Genomic DNA, 20,188 nt, shown 5'->3' with positions numbered 1-20,188 from the left:
AAGTGCGGCTCGCAGAGCGCCCCACCCCTCTTCTCCCCCCATTCTCCACCTTCCAGACTTGGGTGTTGGGGAGCTCAGGGCTTCTGTTTCAGCAGGAACAGGGCTGAAGCCCTGACAGGTGCCTCCCTCAGGGCAGAAGCCGCAAACCCCAGCCGGCATGCCCCGTGGAGCTGAAGCCCTGCGCCCCGGCAGGTGCACCTGGCTCTCGAACTTCTGAAGATTATCGTATGCAGCTCAAAGGGTCAGTAAGTGTGGCCACCCCGGGCTATAGCCTTCTACAGCTCCCTGGCAGCATGACTGTGTTGCTTTTCCTACCTGCAGCAGCCATGGGAACACTCCTTTGAGGGGGGGATTCACCAGCACAAAAGAGGCTCGGTATCAAAACTGATGTCCCCTCTGGCTGTACTAACTCACCTGCAGAATCCCTACAGGCTGCCAGTGGAAAATGCACCATCCCTCTCATCCATCCTCACACGCAGTCCCAGAGACAAATGGAACTGTGCCATGGAGGTGTCTGATCCCCACTTCCATGGGGCCAGGAGCAGATCAGCGTCTGGGTGGTCCCCACCGTAGGTGTATCTAAGAAGTGTAATCTGGCCCTTTATAACTAAGTCCAGTATTGCGTGTATGACCAGGGATGATAGACCACTTTGGAGAGGAATGTGGAGTAGATAGATGCCTGAGTTTCCAGCACAGGAGCCCTGTGGATGCAGGAACTCTCCAGTCTGAAAGCCATCGAACCTATCTCTAGTTTCACTTCTTTGGCACAGATGGGCCCTCACTTCTAGAAGAACAAACCTGGGGCTATAGCATTTGGTTTGCCCCACAATTACTAGTTTTATCTTTATTTTCAGGTGAACCAACACAGCATGCATAGTCACTTTCATCCTGCACTGGCTCCAGTCATCACTACCTTACAGAACTTTGTCAGCACCAAGAGGCTGTCGGCAGATGCATCTCAGAGAAATTCAGGTACAAACTAGAGAGAGATGCCAAAATCACTCTGTGTGTGTGTGTTATTTCTCAGAGACACGAACCTCTGTTATGCTGGTTTAAAAATAAAGTCCTGTATTATCCATCTCCCACAAGATTTATTTTGACATTCCAAACCCCCTGAGCAGCTTCCAGCAAATGCCATTATTTTAAAGTAAATTTCCAGAGAAATGTTTCCTTCTTCTCTAAATATAGACTTCCCACTCTCCTCCCCAGTTTCCCTAACCTGAGGTCTAGAATAGGCAAGATTCTTTCCTATGTTAATATCACTTACCTCTATCCCTGAGAGGGCCTGAAATATTGCCATTTGTTTGCCATGCCTTCCATAATTCACTTCCATCTTTGCAACTCATTAGCAGTGTGCTGATCCAAAACTCAGGCTGAGAGAACCTTTATAACCCGTAGTACCATTCTGTACTGTATGTATGTGCAATATAATATACATATAATCTGTAGAGAAAAGTACTTCTATATATTAATCAAAATCATTAATTCTTGAAAGAGACTGATACCATTGATCTTCAGAAACATATCTGATATATTTTAATTAAAGCCAACACAGTTACTGATAGGTTTCAGAGTAGCAGTTACTGAGAGATCCTTTCTAGAGACTTACCCGTCAAAACCCTGGATCTGAATACTCAATCCTTGAGGCCATTTAGCTCCAGTTTCACATTTTTTGCTTCTAGACCATCTCCAATTCTTTCATATAATTTTAGTGCTTTTTAGCTTGCGCTGTAGCTAGTTGTGTGCCACGAGGAATCTGTGCCAGACAGACTGATTAACTTGATGTCTGTTATTTACTAATACAGCACAAATTAGGAAAGGAAATCAATAGAACTTTAGCAGGCATAAACCAGACATATACAGTACCCTTTGTGGTGGGGACACTGTGATTTATGAATAATAAGCTGATCTTTAATTGAGTGCAACACACAATAGGTCTATATTCCCTAGGCCAACAAAACACTGCCATTCAATAGATTATGTGAGCAACTGCTGCGTACAGTGGATGTCACAATGGCATCTATCAAATAGAGTGATTGTATCCATGTTTATCACTTGGTGAAACAGAAATCCTGTCCTTGTCACATGATCAGCACCCAAAAGGGCTCTGCTTCTGCTCAGTGATAACTTTGGCTAGTCAGCCAGAGACCATTGTCACCTGACAGTGTTATCTCTTAATTATGTTATCTCTTAATTACAGAAGCTAATTGTTTGTTTCTTTTTTAGTAGGAGTAGATATGGACCTGAGAACTGTGGAGATAATGAGGGTCAGTGAGTTATTTTCTGAAAGGTGTTGTTTCCAACGAAAGCTGTTAATTTTTCACTACTTTTTGGCATGCAAAATTGCATTATTATTTAATTGGTGTTGGCACTTTATGGTTTTATTTATAGCTATATATGTGAGGTGGTGTTACTGAATTAAATATGTCCAACCTGCCTGGGTATATCAGTTTCTTTTACAGGCTTGGGACCCTATCCTGCAAACACCTGCTACCGAGCATAGTTCTCTGTACAATGAGTACAATGTGGCTGGTTATAGTAAGTCCCATAGTAATATATAAAGGACCAGGCTGTCACCTAACAGAACTGTTGTCTTGAATCACTGAGTGCAGATGGGGACTATATATAGACATACACACACTCACGCACATACACACAGAGCTATAGATTGTTACACTGTGAATGGTTATGATATGTTTCTTCCTTTTAGGGACCAAATGATGCCCTTGGTATCAGTATAGCAGGAGGGAAGGGAAGCCCATTAGGAGATGTTCCAATCTTTATCGCCATGATTCAAGCCAGTGGAGTAGCAGCACGTACCCAAAGGCTCAAAGTAAGTTAAAGGAGGACTATAGATAGCATCCTCTGTTAGTCACTATTTTATCTGGTGCTCATTTAGAAAGGGAGCTCTCAAACATTTGTAAGTGTGGATCACTCCTGGATAGGAACTTAGACCCCCCTTCCCTCCCATTTGTGATCAGAGACAGCCTGTGCCTGCTGCTGCTGAGTGCAGTACCTTCCCGTGACAATTACATTGATTGTCTGTGAAAATGTAACATTAAGGAGGTATTTAAATGTATTTGCAACAGTCTCTTAATGCAGTCCAGTAGCTGGGAACAGAGGGGAAAGTCAGCACTACATGACCAGTCAGCTCTGCAAGGATCAGAGGCAGTTGCTTCACAGGCCATAGGTGGTCCATGGACAACAGTTGGGGTACCCCTTAGATCTTATACAAAACAAAAACTCTGGCAACACGTAGCTGATTTTAAATTGAAACTGACTTTTTCAGGTGCCAAAACTAAATAAAATTACACTTTCCCTATTGCCACTTGGCTTTTATAAGGTAAATTCGAAAGACTGTTGCTCTTATGTTTCAGTTTTTGATAAACTATTGTGCTGAACATCCCGCGATTAGTGGGTAGACTTTCAGGATAACTATCGTTATTAGAATGATTGCAGTCTATAAGTACCTACAAAAATTAGGAAATAAAATTAGGTAATGGGCTCTTCAGTCTAGCAAACAAAAATATAACAAGATCCAATGGCTGGAAGTTGAAGCTAGACTAATTCAGACTGGAAATAAGATGTAAATTTTTAACAGTGAAGCATAACTAACCATTGGAACAACTTTTCAAAGTTGTGGTGGATTCTCCATCACTTGCAATTCTTAAATCAAGACTGAATGTTCTTCTAAAAGATATACGCTAGGTTGAAATAACTATTTCAAGGAAATCCTACATTATTATACAGGAGGTCAGACTAGATCTGCTCCTGCAGGAATTCTGCATCAAGAAGTTAAAAATTCTGTGCACAATATTTTAGAATTCTACAAAATGCTGCATATTTTATTTGTCAAAGCAACACAATATAAGCATAATTATTTTGGTAATTTATTTCAAAATACCTGTCAGCAAGTATATCTGTTGTAATAATATAAAAAAAAAAAAGATTCAGGAATTTTTTTTGACAGATTCCTTACTATGCAAATTAATACAGAACTTTGAGTAATTCATTTAAACTACAATACAGAAAAGTATTTACTGCACCCCTTAGAAGCAGTGTAAAGGCTTGGGGGAGTCAGGGGTAATGGAGGAGCTGAGGGAGAGAGAAGGAGCCCAGGAGTGAACCTGGAGGGTTGTTGGGTGTGGTTGGGAGAAGTATGAAACGGGTTTGGGGTGGGGGATTGTTAGGGAGTTGGGGAGCCTCCCCCGTGCAGTCCCTGACTGACCCCCTAGCCTCTCCCTCTTCAGTCAGGCACATCTGCCCCCGTCCCTGTGTGCCCCTCACCCATTTACCCCTCTCATCTCCTTGCACCCCTTTAGCTTCTCATCCTCATGTGGCCCTGCACCCCCCCTCGTATTCAGCCTCAGCTCAGTGCTGTCACCCCACTAGCTTCTGTGCCCTGCCCAGTCTCTCCTCCCCCTGCCCCCCAGCCCTTCTGAACATCAGTCTGTGAGCCCACCCTCCCAGCACACACACATCCTATGCCTCCTACACTGGCTCCACGGGCAGGGTGGTGTGAAGAACACAGCCGGCTGCTGTGGCAACAGCCTCTGGTGTGTGAAAGGCAGAACTGCAACACTTCTGGGGCAGAATATATTTTTTGCGCAGAAAAAAATTCTGCACATATGCAGTGGCGCAGAATTCCCCGAGGAGTAATGATCACAGTAACCTGTCTACACTGCAGTTAAATACCTGTGGCTGGCCTATGTCAGCTTGCTTGGGCTTGTGGCACTTGGGTTAAGGGGCTGTTTAATTGCAGTGTTAGCATTTGGGCTCAGGCTGGAACCTGGGCTCTGGGATCCTCCCCACTTGTGGGGTCGCAGAGCCCAGGCTCCAGCCCGAGCCTTAACATCGACACTGAAATTGAACAGCCTCTTAGCCTGAGCCCTGCAAGCCCAAGTCAGCTGACACAGGCCAGCTGTGGGTTTTAAATTGCAGTGTAGACCTATCCAAGGACCCCTTCTGGTCTTAGAAACTGAATCATAATCTATGCAAATGACGTACTTGAAAGAAGAATATATGTAATGTGCACAGGAAAGCCATGGCTCTGATCCTACAATGAGATCCACTAGCATAGACCCGTGCTTAATGGAACTCTGCAAGGGAGCTAAGGCGCGGTATATCACTAGCATATGTTTTTATTAGACTCCAAAGCTTCTATATTTACTCATTTATGAATTAATATGGATAGTGTCTGCTTTCTTATATTACAGTTAAAACACACACACGCACCCCTCTCCTTATCCGTGTACGTGGACATGCATGTGGCCTTTCCATGTGGAATGGAAATGGTTGGTTGTTAATGTCATTCTCCTTAGTCTATTGCTTACATTTGCAAGTATGACCCCTCTTTGTTTATCTGGGCTGTTATTTTTAAGGAACGTGCATTATCCTTCCTCTGAAGAATGCTGAATGATCAGTGGAAATACAGAATCCTCACAAAAGGCATACTGTATATGAGAAGCATGAGTGTGCAGTGCCAAGTTCATAAGGAATTTTAAGCATCCTTAAATTTAATTTTCCTTAATGCTAGTAATTTTCCATTACTGTTGTACTTTTAGGTTGGAGATCGGATTGTCAGTATTAATGGGCAACCTTTGGATGGGCTGTCTCATGCTGATGCTGTTAATCTCCTAAAGAATGCTTATGGGAGCATTATCCTGCAGGTATGGTGATAAATTGAACATGCAGCTGCATGAGGGTAGATAAGTGGTGTTCAAAAAAGACTAAGCACCACTGGCACAAGACATCACAGCGCAGTGGGGTGCTTCTTGATGTGAATTATACAGGATGAAAGCAATAAATTATTATTTTCATTCAAAAGTTCTTTATTGCCACCCATACAGACTGTGAGTGTGATTATATAAAAGCATAACATGGGGAACAAAATGACTTGTTGCTACACATGATAAAGCAACAAAGCTTTTAGCTTCTAACACTTTTTTTCAAAGTAAGTTAGCTACAAACATGGAATGACTCCTTTTCTTGTGCTGCTAGGCTGGGACTGAGCTGTCCAAAGTGTTAATTTCCTTGTTCGTGAAAGTGGAAAAAAAACTAAAACTCTAGTTGTGTTTGGTATAAATTATTACATCTCAATTCAATATATTAGTGCGTAGGACAGACTATCAACCAAACTGCAGCACTTGGGTACACAGCTGATAAATGTGGCAATTAAGAGTAATCTTGGGAGGGAAAAAACACTGTTGAAGAACGTGTAGGGTGTTTTGTTTTGTTATTCCAGCAGCCCTCTTCTATGTCTCCAATATACACAACTTGAACCTGCCAAGCGGAAAATACTGGATACAAAAATCTACAAAGAAAATTTCAAAAAGAGAGCTTGTGATAAATAGTGCAGTGACATCAAATTAACCTGTTGGGTCAGATCCTTAAATGATGTAAATCAGAGTAACTCCATTGAACTCAACGGATCTAAAGCAGCTTACTCCAGTTGTGCTAGATATAAGGCTAAATACTCAACCTTGAAACTGAAAGGAAAGTGCAGTTGTTTGCTTAAGTGTTTGTAAATCAGCAGAAAGGTGGAAAGACACTGTCATTTAGTGGTCTAATTGTTCCCCACTATTCTGCTCACTACTGGTCTATTTTTATTCTTTATTTTTTTTTTACTGGGATCAAAAAAACAAACAAATCCAGCTTAATCTTTACACAAAGAAATGGGGAAAATAAATGCCAAAGAGGAGGTTCAAAGTAGTGCTGATGCGTAAAATTACTATAAAAATTAGAAACCAAGTTTTAAAAAAAAAAAAACCCTCTAAAATATATTATTAATATTATGGCAAAGCAAATCTTAGTAGATTTTTACGCTTCTTATTTTGTTCAACAAAGTTAAAATAAACATTTAAAACTGAGTTCAGGATTATTCAGTTTCTTCCTAGTGTTTTGGACTAGCTTCTTCTCTTTTATATTTGTTCTTGGACTGGTGACATGGTAGTTGTTGAGCTAGTTCTGCAGCTGAAGTCAATTGGAGCTACCTGGGTTTACACCAACTGCAGATCTTGCGTGTTAAATTGTTTTGTTTATCATATTGTTGCTGCCAATCAGTACTGTTGTTCTGATATCCACTCAGTTCACAAATTAGAATATGAAGAAGAATGATTTAAGACCAAATGGTACTGATATTAGATGGAGTGCAAAAAATACTAGCTCATTATGTATTTTTAAAGATTAAGATTTCTAATGAAGCATATTGTCAAATATTCACGTTTTAAAAGAAAGCATTTTTGTAATATGCATTTCTTTTTAGAAAATGGTCCTAGTATATAGAAGTTGAAGTTTTTTCCTCTCACATTCACAACTGCTAGATAGCTTAGAATTTGCTTACTTTCTCTTACACATTTTGTATTTTTATTCTCAATACAATGCAGTCCTTTTCCACAATTAAAAAAAAATTGCTTTATATTTTAAAATAACAATTAGACAGGTAAACAAAGTATTCAGGTATATTAGTGGAAGCTGTAAATATGATCAGGAAATGATTATATTAATGCTAAGTATTGGTACTTTTTAATACTTTTTTATTACAACAATATAAGTGGAATAGTTCTATCAGTCTGATAATCATGACTGACATGTCATTAAGTAATTGTATTTATTATCAAGTTAGACCACCTCATGGCAAACTGCACTGAAAGGTCAGATAATTGTGTTCACTGGGGTGGAAAGGCTTATTATCGAGATGTCCTGTGAAGGGTGTTAAAGGAGTTTGCAAATGGAAGATTAGGTTCTCGGGGGAACAATCATCCCTTCTTGCTGTTTTGATGCTTCAGTTTAAATTAATCTGCTTTCTGCAGGTGTAGTAATGAGATAAGAAGCTTTTTACAAGGTTGTTGAACTCTGATACATTCTTACTGCCACAGATTTGTGAATATAGATTTATTTTGCCATCGGGTTTTATTTAACAAGGAAATACGACAACTTTCCCCCCTACTGGAATATTGTTGTAAAGAAATTTATTCCAGCTCCTACCTTCTGAACTATGTGGACTTCTGCTGTTGCCCTGACTACCCCAAAGGGAATGAATTATGAGCCTGAAACCTAGAACATGAAATTCCCATTAAAACTGTGGCATTCTGGTTTTTGCTTGATGATTTTACTAAGAATCACTGTTTGATGGGTTAGGACAGGGGTTCTCAACCTTTTTCTTTGAGTCCCCCCCCCCCCCCCATGTACTATTAACAACTCCAGGGCCCAGCAGATGGGGAGCCTCAAGGCTCTGGGCTTCAGCTGCCAGGCAAGGGGGAGTTTGGGGTTTTAGCCCTGTGGGGTTCCAGGCTTCGGCCACCAGGGAGAGGGAAGGTCTTGGGCATAGATGTACTTTGATTTCTATTTCGGGGGGGGGGGGGCAGTGCCCGGGGGGGAGTGCCACCTCCACCCCCTGACTCACCTTAGCAGCCCACCGAGCCTGTCTGGGTTGGGGGAGGGTGCAACCAAAAATTATAAATCTCTGCTCCCTGAGGGCTCTGCCAGCCCTGGAGCCAGCTCCACCTGCCCGGGCGGCTCTTATCGGCTGCACATGCAGTGAAAGGGGGCTGGATGCTGAGGAGCAGCTGCAGCCCCCGGGCACCAGCAGCAGCAGCAGGAGACGGGGAAACACCACGGACACCTGTTCCGTGCCATTAGCCAGCGCAGCAGCTGCCATGCACTGTCTGGCTCCAGCTACCTGCCTCTGACCTGGCCAGGGGGCTGAGAAGCAGGTTTGCTATCTCATGGAGTCATCTGAATCATGGAGTAGAGTGTTCACCCATGGGAAGTGAAAAGCAAAAGCTGTTCACTAATGCGTGGCCTTTACTAGATAATGAAGAGAGGCATTTCTGAGCTCCACATTTGTACATGGCTCCTTTACATGGCCCACAGAAAGTAGAATATGTTGCAGGAATACAGACAGAGTCTAGAAGAGAAGGGGAAATACTTTATTGGAGACAAGGCATATAAACAGAGAACTTCAAAGAATGGATTGAGTTGAAGCCTTCTATACTTCTATTTGTTTCACTGAGAAAGTAAATCATTCTTGAACTTAGCTTCACCTTATGTTTCACCTTTCATGTCATTGGTTTCATCTAAAGTATTAAGTTCCTTCCTGTGTGTTCTCTACTTACACACTTTCAGGTAGAAGCAGAAAAATACAGCTCATTTATTTCTGTTTAAATATTCTGCATAATTACTAATACTAGAAAACGTTAAAAATTGTGCTTATCTTGTAGCCATAAAAATCCACTCCTTTTGAAGAGGGAGGTATTGATCACTGATGAATGAATCATGGAGCATCAGCTTTAATCTGGTTATTTATTGAGTGGGTTTCTGAACTTCAAAAATCTGTCCCTTTGCCTGCCATGAGCCATGTGCTCCCCTCTGCTGCATGTATGGAGAAGCAAAAGTGAGCGTTAATTGTGGTAAAATGAGGCCATGAATAGGAATGATAGCTATGCAGCATACTCCTGTCATTGGCATGTATCTAAAGACACTCTGTCAACAGCAATTCCTTGTGTTGTAATATGAGCATCAACAGGAGCAGTGTGCCTGGCCAGACAGGGAGGGAGTTGGGGAGCAACCACTTTCCACACTCAGTTTGAATGAAATGTACATGCTTGTAGCTACAAATGTTTAGAAGAGTCCCAAACCACTTCATAACGGTTCCTCATTTCGTTTTCTGCAAAGAGAGAATGATCTAAAACTAACGTTCTGTGGAACCAAAAATTACTTTAGAGTGGAGACGGTCTCTTTATCTTTAACTAACCCTGTTGTCCCTACATGTTGTGGGAGTCTTTTCCATGTGATTTGCAAAACTTAGGCAGCGTGTTCAAGTAATAGTTAGCTATCAAATTATTTGTGCAGTGAGCAAACTTTTTAACTAACTTTAATAAAAGTTGATGTAGATTGTTTCAATTTGAATTTACTTGCTGCTATTGTTGTTGGTTATATTTATTTGTATTATCATAGTACCAGTTATGGATGAGGATGCCATTGTTCTAGGCACTGTGTGAACACAGAATAAAAAGCTAGTCCCTTCCCCAAAGACTTACTATCTAAGTGTAAGATAAGAGACAACAGATGGATACTGACAGACTAGGAAGTCTAAGGAAACAATGAAACAAAATTGGTCAGCTTGACAGGTGGTGGCTTTCAGCCCCACAGTTGTCAAGTTTTTTGTAGGCCTCACAGCAAAGTAAAGTTTTAAGAAGGGTTTTGCAGGAGAATAATTAATTTGTTTTGTGGAAGCTTGTCCCAAGCATGAGGGCAGCATGGGAGAGAACACGAAGGTGCTTGTTTGAAAATTTAACAGGTGGGGCATGGAGGCTGACATCATTGGCTGATTGGAGGCAGGAGCTGACTTTTTGATACCTAGTGAGAGATGATAGGTAGGGTGGGGATAGGTCATAAAGAACCTTGAAAGCAAAGAAGAATTGCTTATGCTTGGTACGATAGAGAAGAGACAACTAGAGAAGGGATGCAAAGAGGGGGTGACACAGACTAGGAAATGATCTTTGCAGCAGCAGGATCATAAATGAATATCAGCGGGTCAAAATTGCGTTTGTCACATCAGAGGACAGGATGTTGCAGTAATGGAGACACGAGATGATGAAAGCCTGGCCAAGAGTTTAACTGTGTGGATGGATAGGAAAAGGCCATATCTTAAAGGTGTTAGGCAGAAAGAATCTGTAAAACCTAGCCATAATCTGGATGTGAGGCCTAGAGAGAGGTCCAAATTGAAGATGACATCCAGGATATGAGACTAAATGACAGATGGAAAGGCAATGATGTCCACGGTGATTAAGAAAGGAGGTAGCAGGAAGGGTTTGGAGGGCAAGATTAAGAGCAGTCTTTTAGCCATGTTGAGTTTGAGCTGATAGGTAGACATGCACAAGTTGATGTCAGTGAGAGAGGCTGAGTTTTTAGTTTGGACAGAAGGAAACAGGTCTGTAGTAGAGAGGTGGATCTGTAAATTGTCCACATAGAGATGGTAGTTGAATTTGTGTTTGTGGGTGAGATTACCCAGATATAAGGTGTGGAGTGAGAAGGAGACGTTAGAATTTGTGGGGGCAGAAGGATTAAAATGAAGGCCAGATTTTCTCCCTCCAACGAGAAATAAACAAAAAACCCAGAGATATGGGGAAGAATGGGAAGAACAACTGAGATCTCCATTCAGTAGCTTCCAACAGATTGGTCCTTTGGAAGGTTAGGGTTATTTTGCTCTACAGGAGTAGGAGTTTCAGCCTCATGGATGCTTGTATCTCTGGGATTCACCAGTGATCAGGGTCTTCGGTTAGATAGCCTTTGCTTCGTACCCGCTCTGATGCCCCATTTGTGTCTCTTAGACCTTCCTACCAGCCCTGGGGCACCATTATGTCCCCCTGTTCCTTCATCTGCTGTTGACCCTGGAATCTGGCCTCTCTCCACCCACAATGCAGGAACGTGTACAAAACTTAATATAGTACGAAGCCATAATCTGGCCTTAAATTAGAATAAAGGTGTTGTGCTGTATCCTGGCAGAAAATTGGTGGTCCTCTTAAATTTCTCCGTGATTTGAATGTAATTTGAGTTCAATTTATAAAGGACTTAAAAGATTAAAAAAATATTTTATCTGAGGTTTTGATTGTAAAAAGTAGCCATTTTTCTTAACATACTCAGTGTTTGTTTTGTACTAAGTAAAGATGTTGTTTAGCAGTCTGACCCATTACTGACATTTTCTTGCATCCCGACTTTCAGGTTGTAGCCGACACCAATATCAGTGCCATAGCCAGCCAATTAGAGAGCATGTCTGCTGGATGTAATCTTAACTCCCCTACTCTTGATGGTCATTCTGAAGATCCAGAGTAAGTATGCACTCTTTGATGTTGGAGTATTCTAGTTCAGAGTACTGCCTAAAGGATACTCAAACATTTCCCTTCCCCTCGCACAGGCATGGACAGTGTATTTGCTCTCTTCTCTTGTCGTTTCTTTTTCAACTAATTTTTCAGTACCTTTAAAATGCTCACTATTGTCCTCTACTGGCAAGGAGAGGAACCATACCTGCCTTCATCTGGTAATTCAAATGTGAATCTTCATGCTTTTGTTTTTGATAGATTTCCAAAAAGCACATCTCCGTAGATTTTCCAGTTGATGTGTTTTGCAGCTTCCTCTTTGAAATGAGTTATGACAATTGCAATTCAAAATAATCCACCATCTCGGGGATTAAAGAAGAAGAGGTTTTCAGAAAGCGGAAGGTTGATTTAAATGTTCCAAAATGTGCAACAAAATTATTTTTCTTTGTTCCTTGACTCTTTTTCCCCTTAATAACATAAAGGAATATTACAGATACAGATCAATAACATCTAATCACAGATATCTAAATTACAGATGTTCTGCAAATTGCACTTATTACATAGACTCACCAAAATTTAGAGATAGAAGACCTGCAAAGGTCATCTAGTCTATCCCTGTACCACACAGCATTGTTCTCAACCATATGTTCTCTAGTGCTTTCTCCAGTTTTAAGTATTCCAAGCTATTGAGCTCCCAACCCTTTCCTTGGGAGACTATTCTGCGGTAGAGCTCGCTGTCTGATCATTTTTCGTGATATTCAGATTAATTTCTTTTCACCCTGCGATATAACTAAGATTATGTTGCAGACATTTAGCCATGCTATACATGTTTAGCTCTTTCAACCTTTCCTCGGTCCTTCCAATCTTTCCTTTATCATTTTGTGCTCCTTTTGCCCTTCTTTTTTGCTGTTTGATTTTTATTTCTTTATTTTAAGAAATTGAGGACAATTTGGGGACACTAGTAACATTTTGTGAACACAGACTACAAGTGGGATGCTAGAAAACCTCATGCTGCACTAAAGCTGAAGTGTATCACTACTCTACAAGATTAATTAAGTTCTAGTAAATAAATTACGTACATGGACTCAAATAGGCTATTTCCACAAATACAAAGCTGCTAGTTTCTTTAGAAGTGGGTTTCAGGAAGGGAAAAACATTTGCACAGCAAGAAATGTGGTAGACTGGCATTTGCATGCATTTTGCTGAGCTTGAAGATGTTCATTTATATTAAAGAGATTCCATCTTCCATTAGCTTTTTCATTGTATTGTTCCTTTAGTCAATAATAATAATGCTTAGCACTAACTGGAAAAACAAAAAAAATCACAAATATATCACATTATCTCAAATTGTTGCATGAATAACATCCATGCCTCTCTTGTGTTCTCTTTCCATGAATGTACATCTATCCAATGTGAACTCTCACAAATATTTGAAAAAAGGGAGTTTTCATTTGAAGTTAAGAAGTTGTGGGAACTATTTTAAGCTTGCAAGTGCTAATATTTGCATTGAGTGCTTGTGCACTTCTCCAGTCAAAGAGCACGAATCAGATTGATTTAACCAACTTAGATTAGCAAAAAATCAAATACTCTCAGTCCATAAAGTTTAAAAAAAAAAAAAAAAGTCAGATACAGAAAAAAATATTGAATATTTTTCCAAACTGTGAATCAGTCTAAGAAACTGGCTTCTCAGATATTAAGCAAGCGGAAAAACTAAATCCATCAAATAAATTTTTCATTGTAAACTATTTATTCAGCTCCATTATTTACAGTGTGTGTTATGTCTGTAAATTACCTTGTGCTCATGAACTAGTAATGCTTCAAAACACCAGTGAGAGAGAGAAGAATATCCCATTTTTCATATGGGGAAACTGAGATCTGAATGATTATAGCCCCAATACTGCATGTTGCTCCAGGTTGGTAGACTTCTGAACCTGCACAGAGTAACTTTAGAAATTGGGGCCTTTGTGACTCTTTGGTCCACGCTATAAGGCAGTGATAAATCTGAAATTAGAACTCAGGAATTTCTGGCTTCCGGTGTTATGTTCTGTCCACTAGAAACATTGCCTCTGAAGTCAGACGATAATGTTGTGTTGCTATGAAATGATGTTGCAAATTCACTTCTCCTAAACTGGGGCAGAAGATGGACCTGTCAGGGAGCAAATCGTATTTAAAAACACATAGCAACTGTGTGGGCCTTACTCCTGAATCACAGTCTGCTATTGGGGGATAATGTGCTTTTGTTGAATCCTATTAAAATAAGTATATACAAAGTGAAGTCAATGGGACTCTACTTGGGTTCACAGGTCCATGCTAGTGCATTCCAACATGGGATCAGAGCCATGGTATGTGAAATTTATGAAAAACAGTTAAAAGGAAAATGGGTGTCCATTTGAATCTATTTGAAAGTGTTCCTTCTACAAAAAGACACACACTGGATATATATTGTTCTTCTAAGTGATATTCATTGTTTTTTCAGGGCTCCTCAGCCTAAGATTATTGCTTTGGAGAAAGGTTCTGATGGCCTGGGTTTTAGTATTGTGGGGGGATATGGAAGTCCCCATGGAGACCTGCCCATTTATGTCAAGACTATATTTGCCAAGGTATCTTTTTTTTTTTTCTTTTTTGCATATATCTTTTAAAAAAAAAACCCTACCGTTAGGAACAGATAACAAGTCTAATGCAAAAGACTTGTGTCCAATTTGTCTGGGTATGCGTGATTTGATCATCACTGCCTGGGCCCAAAGCTCACTGACAGCTAGCAAGGATGAGGGAAAAGCTGCTGTTTCATTATACTGACATGTGGAAAGAGAGACCTCATCTGAGCAAATACGTTACTCCATGTATTTGGGAAACATCTTTAAAATAGTCTGTATAAGGCATTATTTATCTGTAGGTCTCAAAGTGCTGTGCACAAGTGTATAAGTAGCATTTTACATTGGGGAAACAGTTGCAGAGAGGTTAAATGTTTTGCTAAGGTCACAAAGTTAATTGCAAAGCCAGAAGTAAAACTCAGGTCTCTGTGGTCAGCCGCTCTCTCACGTCCATGTTGTGGCCAACTTGGATGAGAAAAGACTCTCTGAAAGAGGAAGATGCTGTCAGCCTGATTCTCCATTGCCCTGCATGTTGTGAGGTCACTTACACCAGTGCAAACTGGGTATAAAATGCTACCATATCACAACAGTAGTGTTTCACACTTTGCACTGGTGTAGATGACTTCACAAGGGGCAGGGTGATGGGGAATCAGGCCCTATGGCTTTATTAATTTTTAACTTCCCTGTTTCCCCTTGGGAAGTGCTCACCACCACCACAGCCTCCCCCTTCTCTCCTTTTTTAACTTTCAAAGGTGTAGTTTCAAAAGCTTTGAAAGTGGCTGTGGGGGTTTTACCTCCTGTGCTCTGCTCTCGTTCAAGAGGAGGATTCCTGCCTGCAGCCTGACAGTCTTGCTTTCTTGCAGCTAAGGTGTAAACATGGACCGAACCACAGAATTTGCATCAGGTTTCAAGCTTCCCTAAAGATATGGCATGCATGAATCCAAGATCTTGGTTTGGCCCATCGTAAAAATAGGGACTAGCCATGAAGTGCAGATCCCCATCCTAATTTCCCCATCACTCACTGGTGTCAAGATCTGGAATTCTGGCTCAATTCAATTCTAGCCCTATTGAATTCGGAATGGGTAACAGAAAGATGTGTTAGCATAAAGTCACTTTTATGGTACAGTCTCAATGAAAGAGACCGAACAGAAAAAATGGTAGGGGACTGATGTAAAGCTGCATAAATATCTAGGGAGTAATGCAAACATCTCAGGCCAGTGATTTTGTAGAGTATTCCGGGCACTTAGAATTGCTTTTCTCTTCAGTGAATCCAAACTTCAATAGAAGAAAAGACTTTGGGACTAGTACTTACATTTCAGAATGCCTTTTTGTCTTTTCCTTCAAATAACCTCTTGCGTAGACTCTCTACGCATGTTTCTAATCACTGGTTTGCTTTATACTGATTCCAAGGCCCATCAGATGCAGCCCAGATGGAGAGCAGACTGCCTTTATAAGCTTTTGGCACAAGGCCTGGAGTTTAGTGTCATTTTCCTGTCCTAAAGCCATCAATGCATTCACGAACCTTGATGCATCCTTGATGCATCCACGAACTACTGCACAATAATAATAATAATAATAATAATAATAATGCATCCTGCCTTTTATGTCGTTGGGAGCCTTATGCCTTCAGCAATACATTTAGTTGTTTTAGTGGAACATCTTACAGTGTTTTGCTCTGTTTTATGTAACTTTACCTACGTTTTTTTGGAGGGAAAATAAAGTCCACCCTTGGCACTGAGCAAAAAATAAATAAAAGTAAAAGCTTCCAGGTTTCTATAAATACTTTTCTCTTTGATCTTCTATACCAGTTCAGATGCTTGGGTTAGGATTCTTCCCAATAAGCAGATGAACACAGAACAGTAAAGGCCTGGCTTTCATTTGCATGGTGGTCCTGCTAGACTACTTTTGGCAGTGTAAAAGGGCTTTAAAATGAGTGTGTAGAACGGGGCCATTGTGTAAATGAGAATCGGGATCTGTAACTGAGTCGCGTCCCACTCATATGAGAGTCAAGCCATCTCTCAGCTTTCAGCTGTTTCTCTCTCCAGCAGGCAAAAAACCCTCACCCTAGGAGGGTGCTGCTGGAGGAGAGCAGGCCTCTAAGGCGAAACAAGCCCTGTGGCACTCACCCTGTGCAGCTGCCCTAACAGCACACACAAGGCCCTCATCCAGTGCCCCACCTCCTTATGCCAGCAAGGAAACCAGGGCCAAGTGGGGCCATGCTCCAACTCAGCCACGCATTGCTAGACCCTTCTACCTAAGGGGTGGCTCAGACTCAGAAGTGGTGAGTGGCAAGGGTCTCCCTGCAGAGAGCCATGACAAGATAGAAAGTCCTAGGAAGGTCCCACTGTCCTTCAAAGGACTCTGCCCCATTAAAGGAGAAGGGGTTCAGGAGCTCCCAGCCAGATTACTACACTGAGGACTGCAATGGCTCTAGCCACCAGACTAAGGAAGAAAGGAAGTGTACAGCCCTCCTGCTTCAAAGACTTGACCCCTTCCTTGAAGAGGAACAGATGTCCCAGAAAAGGGCACAAACAGAGCAGCAAATCCCCTGTGCCCACCCACCCACTTGCATCAAGTCTCTGCCAAATACCATCAGCATTTACCAGCACGATACTGAGTCATGGCTGCAGGAAAGAGTTGAGGTTTAAAATTGGTAACAAAGAGAATTGATGTTATTGAGCAGTGTCATGCTGTATTTTTTAAAAATAATTTAGAAGTAAGTCACATCAAATTGTTTGTCATTTTTGTTGTTTGCAGGGAGCAGCTGCAGATGATGGCAGATTGAAGCGTGGCGATCAGATTTTAGCAGTTAATGGAGAAGCTTTGGAAGGTGTTACTCATGAGCAAGCTGTAGCTATTCTGAAATGCCAGAAAGGATCTGTAACATTAACAGTGTTATCATGAATCTCATTGCACCGTGGAGATGAATGCAATTATTTTAAAACATCGTAGAGCTGCTTTAATAATGTACAGTCCTGAGTGAGATGAAAAACAAACTCCAGATAAGATTAATATATTCTAATCCTATTGTCTGTATGGCTAGCATACATCTGTGGTTTCATTTAGTCTTATAAATGAAGCTTATTGGTCAGTAATTTTTCTACTTCTTTAATATCTTGTGGCTTCTGTTTCCTCTCAACAAGGTTAACTTAGAACACTTCAATAAACTGTGTGTGTTTTACTTCAGTTAAACATCAGTTTATCCCCATCAGTAGGAAATCCCTGTTACAATTGCTGAAACTGAAATTAACGCGCACACGCAAAAGAGAATTTAGATCATCATCTGATCTCATCTGATGAGCAGAAATAAATGCTAAGTGACTTGTCATCTCACTCATGATTTACTTATGCTAATTGTCCTTTCAAGTATGCCAAAAAACATTAACAACATAATTAAATTACCACTGTTCCAAGTGATGAAATATCTGATTCTCCTCTGGGAAAGTGTTTGTGCTCTGCACAGTAAGTTTGACAGTCAAATGCTAACTTTTCATATTTATCTCTCTGGATAGGTCCAGGCCAGTTAGTGAGGATTATTGTGATGAATCAATTTTCAGCCTTTAACATTAAAAACAAAAACAAAACAAAACAAAAAATGGGGGAGGGGCCTGTTTTTTTCAGGTCTCTTAAAATTTCCATGACAGTCTTTTAAGATCTTTATGTGGCATGAGCAAGATGTCTTATTCTGTTCTAATTAATTTTTTATAGAAAAAGAAATGTTCTGAAATGACCAAGATGCTCAGTACATGCATTTGTAATTGTGCTGAATTGCAGTACTAGTGTCCACAGTTAGACTTAAAAAGGCCAAAGTTTGCCTCCATAATGTGGTACTATAATTCAGCTAATGTGAAAGCTCGTAAGCTGTGATTCCCACTAGTGCTGAAGGCTAAATGAAGGCAGACTGAACCATTTTGCAAGTTTCCAGAAGTCTGCATGGTGTCAGCTGGCATGGGAAAGGTTGTTATCAGAAACAACCACCCATCCAGTATCCTATGCTTCAGATTGCTAGAACCTAGTTTTGTACAATGCCACGAAGAGATTTAGCAAGTGAACATGTAAAGCAAATAAGTGGTAATGCAAGTCCATGCAGTTTAATCTTTCTGACTTTGTGGAGACTGGTGGCTTGCAGAAAGCACCTCAGTGTGTTGTAGGGCTAAGAGGACTAATTTTTAATGATGATGATGGTACAGCAAGGAAAAGTACTTAAATCGGCAGCTGATTTAATTATCAATTGTGTGAGAGACCGTTCTATCGGTAAATGAAACCAGGCTTCTTTTCAAAATCCTATAATTACTGTTCTTCAGTATGTTTTAGCTAAAATGTGATACTCTCCTGACTGTATAAAGAAAAGTATATTGAAGTGAGGTTACAAGTGATAAAGTAGTAAGCATAGAAGAGATGATGAGCTCTTATTAAAAATGTTGTTTTCCTTATCTCATTTAAAAATGATCTCTAAATATAACAAATCACAAAGTGCATTAACTTGTTGGAATATTTTGTGGGTATTCCATAAATAGTGCCTGAAAGAGACTTATGTTTTAAAATGGATTTCATTTCCATTGTGCTGGTTGATTTATTAATATGAAGTGTTAGTGGAATCTTGTTTATAGATGCACATCAAATGTCCAGAGGTATCGAATTGAAGAACTTTTAACTACCCACCTTTGGTTGCCAGAACATCCAAGTATGTCGAAGCTAAATGCACCTACGTAAACCTTTTAGATGCACCTTGTTAAAATAATTTTTCAAGGTTATGACCAAAATCTAATGACTATTCTGATCAAATAACCATTACATGCATACTTGAAAATATTGCAGCATTGGTCTATTAAATTTTACATGGCCATTTGTCATCTCTTATGCACATATGGTTGATATAAAGAATATAGAATTTATGGGCTGAGATTTTGCACTTCTCATTGTTCAGATTTGAGATAATATTATTGCTTCTTGTAACTTGCACTTTTTCTGTGTGCTGAGTATGTTACTGCCAAAAATTGCATTGCAACTAATTGATAAACCAGTGAACATGTGGGGAAGGCAAGTACAGTATTTAAAGGACCAATTCTAGAATTAAATTTCAATTACACTTGTCTGGGTCGAGGTGTTCTGGTTTGTTAAAATTATTATCTACTTCTGTGCAAGGGAAAAAACCAATGAAACTTACTGATAGTATGTTTATGTATATCAGTCAAACAAGATGTTTTATTATTTCCAAAGATTCTAAATAAAATTCAGTTACTAAGGAGTTGTGCATTCTTTTTTCTTTTTTTTCTTTTCTTTTTTTTTTTTTTTTGGTACTTTTAAAGAATTTCGCTTCTAGTCCATATTAAATTTTATCCCAGGATGTAATGTTTGCTCTTGACAGTAATGAGCCTCACTTACTTTCCAGTAGGGGTATGAACATCTGTACCTATGGGACTGATCAGAGAATGTTTTGACAGGCAGCTGAGTCCATCCCTCCCAGCCAATCAGATTGCTTTTGGAGTGAAACTTTGGGAGTGAGCTATCTTGTGCACATCCATACTCCTTTAAAACACTAATTCCTCTGATGCAAACTATTCTAGGGTGTTAAGCAATTAGTTTTAAGCAGGGAAGCACCAACAAAGCAATCAGGTTGGGAATACTGGGATCCAGAGTACTTAACAGAGTTGGGAGGGAGGGAAGTGTGAATGAGGAGCAGGTTGGCCATTGTGGCAGGATATGTCAGAGGTCAAAGTGGTTGCTCGGCAGAAGAGCAAGTTTGGCTGGAGGAAGCCTGGTTGCAGGAATTTTGCA

The 20,188-nt window shown here is 40.4% G+C and overlaps 1 protein-coding gene across 1 annotated transcript in view; it reads left to right on the top strand.

Moving 5' to 3' along the window:
- Window positions 1-19,653, top strand: part of PATJ (PATJ crumbs cell polarity complex component) — a 207,377-nt gene extending 187,724 nt beyond the window's left edge. Inside the window, exons 39-45 of the mRNA XM_074961634.1 lie at window positions 855-972; window positions 2,230-2,267; window positions 2,711-2,833; window positions 5,565-5,669; window positions 11,725-11,831; window positions 14,296-14,419; window positions 17,168-19,653. Coding sequence (XP_074817735.1) covers window positions 855-972; window positions 2,230-2,267; window positions 2,711-2,833; window positions 5,565-5,669; window positions 11,725-11,831; window positions 14,296-14,419; window positions 17,168-17,314 — 762 coding nt within the window. The 3' untranslated portion in view covers window positions 17,315-19,653. The remainder of the gene's footprint in view (window positions 1-854; window positions 973-2,229; window positions 2,268-2,710; window positions 2,834-5,564; window positions 5,670-11,724; window positions 11,832-14,295; window positions 14,420-17,167) is intronic.
- Window positions 19,654-20,188: the final 535 nt, after the last annotated feature.

Source organism: Natator depressus, chromosome 8 (genome assembly GCF_965152275.1).
Source record: "Natator depressus isolate rNatDep1 chromosome 8, rNatDep2.hap1, whole genome shotgun sequence".
Classification (NCBI taxonomy): Eukaryota; Metazoa; Chordata; order Testudines; family Cheloniidae; genus Natator; species Natator depressus.
This window is presented reverse-complemented; position numbering and strand designations above follow the sequence as displayed.